This window comes from Sinocyclocheilus grahami, unplaced genomic scaffold (assembly GCF_001515645.1).
Source record: "Sinocyclocheilus grahami isolate Dianchi unplaced genomic scaffold, SAMN03320097.WGS_v1.1 scaffold24.1, whole genome shotgun sequence".
Lineage (NCBI taxonomy): Eukaryota > Metazoa > Chordata > Actinopteri > Cypriniformes > Cyprinidae > Sinocyclocheilus > Sinocyclocheilus grahami.
In genome coordinates this window covers 65,083-71,271 of record NW_015505203.1, presented here as the reverse complement: position 1 = coordinate 71,271, position 6,189 = coordinate 65,083, and the positions used below count along the sequence as shown (strand labels likewise).

Here is a 6,189-nt window from a genome sequence, read left to right as displayed (position 1 = left end):
GTCACTGACAGCCGTCTAACGTCCCAGGGGCAACTCCCATAGCAATATGGTAGAGTTGGTACTTAGTGCTCGCCATGGTTCTGGCATGCACTCCCCTCAGCATGGTGACGTGGGTATACTGTTCCCCACTGCGTCCTCTAGGTTTCTTGCCATGCTGCGGACGCAAGCTTCAGACAAAGAAGTGAATGATGTGTGCTCCCGGCGCCTATTTATACTATAGTTGCACCGGTAGTGACGTCATGGCTGTCGCTGGCCAACGAGTTGGTGTTTTTTCAATGTATGCTTCAGACACGGGTCATGACGAGGCGTTCCCCATAGCGACCCCTAGAGGACGCAGTGTCTCGTTCCCTATTCAGGGAACCATGGTTGCATAAGTAACCTGAGACGATTTCATGCATTTCTACAGCATGTACAGCAGGATGTGTTTCAGTGAGCTAACTGCTAGCAAATCATAAAACTTACCATTGAAGGTCACGTAGGCAGAGTCCTTCATGAGCATGCCGCACCTGAAGTCGATCAACTTGACCTCCAACGTGTCTGGGTTCACCAGGAGGTTTTCCAATTTTATATCTCTATGGAAGACACCACGCTCGCAGCAAGTGTTAGCGGCATGAATGACCTGCCTCATAAAATGACGTGCTATCCCCTCTTCGAGCCTTTGTTGGAGCTTCACGAAACTAAACAGGCTCATGCTAGGTATGGGCCACTCCAAGACCATGACATAGTAGTCCGGGTTGTCTTGCCAGTCCAGGAGTTTGATTATGTGTGGATCACTGGGGCCCTTATTGGCCATGAGTGTCAGGCCAATCTCCATGGGGAGGCGACTGGGATGGCCAGGCTAAAAGAAAGAACATATGATGCTTAGATGAAGGTGGTTTCTCAGATTAACATGAATATAAGATGTTAGAAATGGAAAACAGTGACTGAGAAGCAATATTATAGAGAGCACAGTCTACTCACAACTCTGATATATGGCATATCTGGAGTCTTTTCGGCAATTTTCACAGCCACCTGTTCAATCAAACAAAGAACTGACAATTATAAGGTGCACAGAGATGAATACCGAACAAGTATGGAAAGTTTTATAAGTAAAAAAAAAGAGTGAGCAAAAAAATTAAACCTTAAGGCTATCCTTGCAGCGAGTCTCTGCATGCACATAGCCGTAGCCTCCTTTACCCAGCTTGGGCCCAAATTCGTATCGCCAGAATATGTGGCCGGTTTAAAAGATAAACAAATGCAGTTAGCATGAAATACATTTTTCTATAATTTATACTAACATTTTCTAATTCTCATATATTTATTATTGGTACTGTTGTCTGGCTCCTCCGCTTCATCATCTTCAACCATCCACTGGAGGTTCTTGGTGATCATGGATCTCTAAAAACCTTTTGTTGTTTTTCTCTCGTCTCCCTGCCTCTTTTCTCCCTATCTCATCAGCACCACCAGGCGTCTCATCAGGAGGATAAGGATGGTTTTCCGCCCTGATGGGGGAGTATTTGAGCAGCACAGAGGTTTAGGGTTCGTGAGCATGCTCCACTTTAAACGCTTTCTTTTGTCTTGAAAACAATCCCATGATAACAGTTTTTTTTTCACTCTGAAAACAGACTACTCCGAAACTTCAACCAACAAAATGAGCTACTAAGTTCTAAGCCTTTAAATACTAGCATAGGCGACACGTTCTAATTGTTCCGTGACGTCACAGAAGGCACATACAGATGTGTACAGCTGGAATGATAGGAGTGCGTGACCTGTTCCTTTTGAATAAAAACATTTAGGTGCACGTGCACAGATAGACCCAAAGTGATGCTCAAGCACCTGAACTTTTGGCTAGATAATTAACATTTTTGCAGTGTTACAGTGCAAAGGTCGAAAATGTCTTTAAAATTCGATATATTAATTTGTGTGTGTGTGTGTGTTCATAATATAATATATTAAAGTTTTTGCTCTATTTTGCCGATGGAAATAGTTCCAAACAAAGCAGAACAGTTGCATGTTTCCTTCTTGAACGATTCCGCGTTTTTGAACGAATTGAGTGATTCAGTCATTTAATAACAATTTCATAACATTCGTAACATTAAATAACATTCATGAACGAATCGGTTCAATAACCACTATGATTCACTTATTAAGACCCCTATCTGTGCATGTGCTTGTTTTACTTGCTTACAGTACTGTAACTGTACATGCCAAGAAGACCAGTCAGAGACCAGTTATACTGTTGTAAGAACAGCAAAACATCCTTATGACCAGATTTTCCCCTACAAGAATACATCCGGATGATTTCAGAAGTCTTTGAATCAGAAACATTGGTCAGGTCAGTTGCTTTATATTACTGTTACAGCAAAACTCTTGCTATATTATAATTGAATTCAACATGTGACATTTCTTAATTTCTTCTTAATGACAGGTGCTGAGTTGACAAGTCACAACAACCCATCCCGCCCTAATTTTTTGTTTTATTAATTTTTTTATAATATTTTTTTACACACTCCTCTTGGTATATAATTGACCATTGGCATTTGCTGATGTAAAATCCAATCAGTTAAGTACAATAATCAACCTTGCTCCTCTTCCCTGAAATGTAATTAGGTATTGTCATTTAAAGGAATTAAGGCAAGAAGAACTGTGATAGAAGCACAATAATTTGGAAAAAGCTTAGAAAGCCTTGACCTCCGGTGAGTGGGTCAGGCATTGTAATATCCATGTAACTAAAGGCCAAGAGAAGCTTTTTTGAAACAGCACGTATCCTATTAGTCTTAGAGTGTTTGGTATTTAATATCTGAATTTAATATCTGCATATAGTGTACTCAAAGCAGCATTTAATGAAGGTTTTATGGTCAGCATGTATTTACTTATCGACACACGTTCGCTTCTGAAAGTAGGTTTGAGATATTGCCAAACTCATCAGAGCAAAAATGGTTGCTTCAAAAGAATTGTAAGAACTAACAATATACCTGCATCTTCTTGGAAATATCAAACAAATTTTCTTAGGTACTTGTTGTTACTGCCTTTTTACAGGAAGTGAAATGACATAATTGAAAGCCTGGCTGGTTGTATCGCTGAACTTTCAGCAGGTTAGGAGAGTGTGTTATTGAAGCATGGGGAAAATTACTTTGGATGTACTCAACCTGCAAAAACTGCTCTGTTATGGCCAGGACTTGCTGCTTTCATGCATGTCACAACTGAGCAGCAACTAGCTACATGAAGTTTAGATGTAATGTAACCCAATTTTGACATTTTCATTTATTTAGTCCTTAAAAAATTCCCAAATTATTTTAATGCGGTGCTGCTTCTTCCTTTCAGATTGTAGCCTTAATTGCAAGGTAATTGTGATTTATTGTACAGATTAAATATTTCCTGAAATAAAGCATAACAAATATAAAGCACAGTAAAATGCTTTGTGTCTGCTGTTCGAGATACAGCCTGTGTGAAAGTGCTCAGAGACATTCTCAAAATTTCTTGTTATTACAGCAATGGTTTCTTTGGAATTTTGTGAATGCTACACTTGTGAAAGGTACAGCTTTCTGTGTTTCTATTTTACCAATGTCATTTCTATTATACCTACATCATTTAATCATGTTTGGTTCCTGTTCCAAAGACGTGGCACTGGTGCTTTCAAATCTAAATCAGGAATTAAATAGGCTGAAGAATGTCAGAGAGCTGAGCCAAAACTCAGTTGGCCCCAATACAGAAGGAAAAACTCTGGAATCACCTTTAACTGAATTACCAATATATAGAAAAACTCATTGAATATTCAAAGATATAGCTGGCATCACAAAGGAGTATATCAATTTTATGTTTAATAAGTGGTTCTAAAACCAGGTAAACCATTCAAATATGCAGTTACCTCACCTTCAAACAGTGTCCAGCAAATAATACAATTGTACCAAAGAGACTTTGGTCCTCAGTACCTTTGTTCCATAAGATTACGAAGTCAAAGCCAAGAGTCAGAAGTCACAGCCTCTACAGGTCCTAGGATGCATTGTATGGACGTTTCACTGCTAATAAAAGATTCACTGCGAGCATTTTCATAATTAGGTTATAGAGCATCCTGCAAAGGAAAGCAATCACCTAGAATGTTCCTTAGCATTTGATGCTAATAAACTCTAATTCTCTTTAGTTTTTTCAGCGTTTTTTTGTGTGTGTGGTACTTGGCCAGTACTCAGTGGAAAACTGACAACATCATGTAATTGCACTGGCTTGTTATCATGAACCAAGTTCAGTTTTAATGAAATCTACATATTACAAAAACATGGTATAACTTATGGGATTAAAGGCTTGAGAGAGAAGATAAGTGTCATCCAGAGTTAAAATCAACGGAGCGCTTAAACTGTTCATTTGAGACTCTTAACAAATCATAAAAAATATGTCATTGTTATTTGCATGACACCAAAATGTTATTTTACACCAAATCATGAAAAATAAGAATATAAATCACACACACAAAAACAATATTAACTGTTTTAATGCTAACATCATTCTTCATTCAAACAACATATGGTGCTAAACATTTGCAGACAGTAGGATTGAAATGGTTTGGATTGATGTTTGAAATATGCGTGAAAACAGTCATTATCTTCTAGTCTGTTTAGTGGGGCAGAAATGACACATTTCACTATTAGTCTAATAAGAAGTTGAGAGCTTTAGGTATGGGTACCACAGAAATCTTACATTTCACATAGAAATTGTAAATGTTCATTTATACTATCCACCGTTGTCCAACACACGCCCTGGTCTTATTTAAAAGTTCTGAAAACTTGCAATGAATTCAGCATCTTTTCAGTTAAAATTCAGTTTGTGGTTTGTAAATTTAGTTTTGCAGTATATGAATGATTTCATAATGCTAATTAGCTAGCTATAAATGTCCATTTGTTTTATGACTTAATTTTTGGAGAATTTTATTGTAAACTTATGTTTAATTTTTTTATCATCATATTTATGGCTATACTGTCAGTTCAATACAAGTACATCATACAGTTATGGCTGAGATTACATTAAAAATTCACACCCAAAGCAAGTCTTCATAAATTAGAATAATTATCAATACTGTCCACTTGGTGGTGCTATTTCGTTAGTGAACATTTAGATTACAATCCTATTCAAAATCATACAATAATCATACAGTCATTTCGCTTTAAAATCTTGTTCAAGATGCGTCATTATTGTTAGGACTGACCAATTACTTGTCAAGAAATGTTCACATCAAAGCCAAAATGGCAAGATTGTGTCAGATGCTTTTGGGAAGTAGTCCTAAAATGTTCTTTTAGAAAGAAAATGAGTGAGGTAAATCCTTCTGATGTCTTGTCGTTTGTCTCAGATGTCACTATCTGCAAGACGCAGATAGTGACATCTGAGACAAACGATACTCATTGTCAAGGTGTTAATATGTTTATATGCATCTCTGTGGTACTACATTTGCGTTTGTGTATCAACGTGTAATAGGCCTATTTGTTTTTTTAAGAGTTGGAAATTAGATTCCCTTCTTTGTTGCAAGCTCAAAGTCTCAACACACTGGAAGGAGGTAATTTTATATCTCAGCTGGGGGGCCAATTTCTCTCTGGACTGTAACATGAAGTGGACCGTTTTCTCTCACACTCTTTCTGAGCAAGATTTTGTCCTTTCTTGTGTACATTTATCACAACAACCCATAAGACATAACTCTTAAGTTTTTACATCCTTAGATTTGAAGGGAATCTCTTATTATTTTTTATTTTTTACATTTGCCATTTAATGTCTATCTGCTTGAGTGTTGCTGTGATGGTTTAAATGTTGCTATGGAAAAGAGCCCCATGCATTATGACCACACATTGGGTTAAATAAGATCTGTTCATTCAAATTGATAATGTCTTTTGTGAAGTACATTAGTTACAGTGAGCAAAGCTAAGAGATGACTTCTTTGGCTTGATCATGTGTTTAATATGTGTTGGTCATGCATTGTAAAATACTATTATATTTGATGCCAAAATCAACAGCGCAAAATAAGGTAGTGATCTATTTATGGGCTGTTCTGAGAACTTCACTAGAGATGGACAATATGACTAGCAGGAAATGTAGTGTTTTGATGAGGTTTATAATGACAGTAAATGAAAAAATCACATTCAATTCTGCATTTATGGGCTTGTTGTCATTTAGTTGTGGTTTCAAATGATGGTAGTTCCAGATCCTCTGCCATCCCATCTCCTCACAACT

At 37.3% G+C, this 6,189-nt stretch overlaps 1 protein-coding gene across 1 annotated transcript in view; it reads right to left on the bottom strand.

Moving 5' to 3' along the window:
* LOC107563003 (serine/threonine-protein kinase pim-1-like) overlaps window positions 1–1,188 on the bottom strand; it is a 5,104-nt gene extending 3,916 nt beyond the window's left edge. The window contains exons 1-3 of the mRNA XM_016247777.1: window positions 1,121–1,188; window positions 961–1,011; window positions 463–838 (exon numbers count right to left, since the gene is read on the bottom strand). Of these exons, the coding sequence (XP_016103263.1) occupies window positions 463–838; window positions 961–978 (394 nt within the window). The 5' untranslated portion in view covers window positions 979–1,011; window positions 1,121–1,188. The remainder of the gene's footprint in view (window positions 1–462; window positions 839–960; window positions 1,012–1,120) is intronic.
* Between the last annotated feature and the right edge of the window lie 5,001 nt (window positions 1,189–6,189).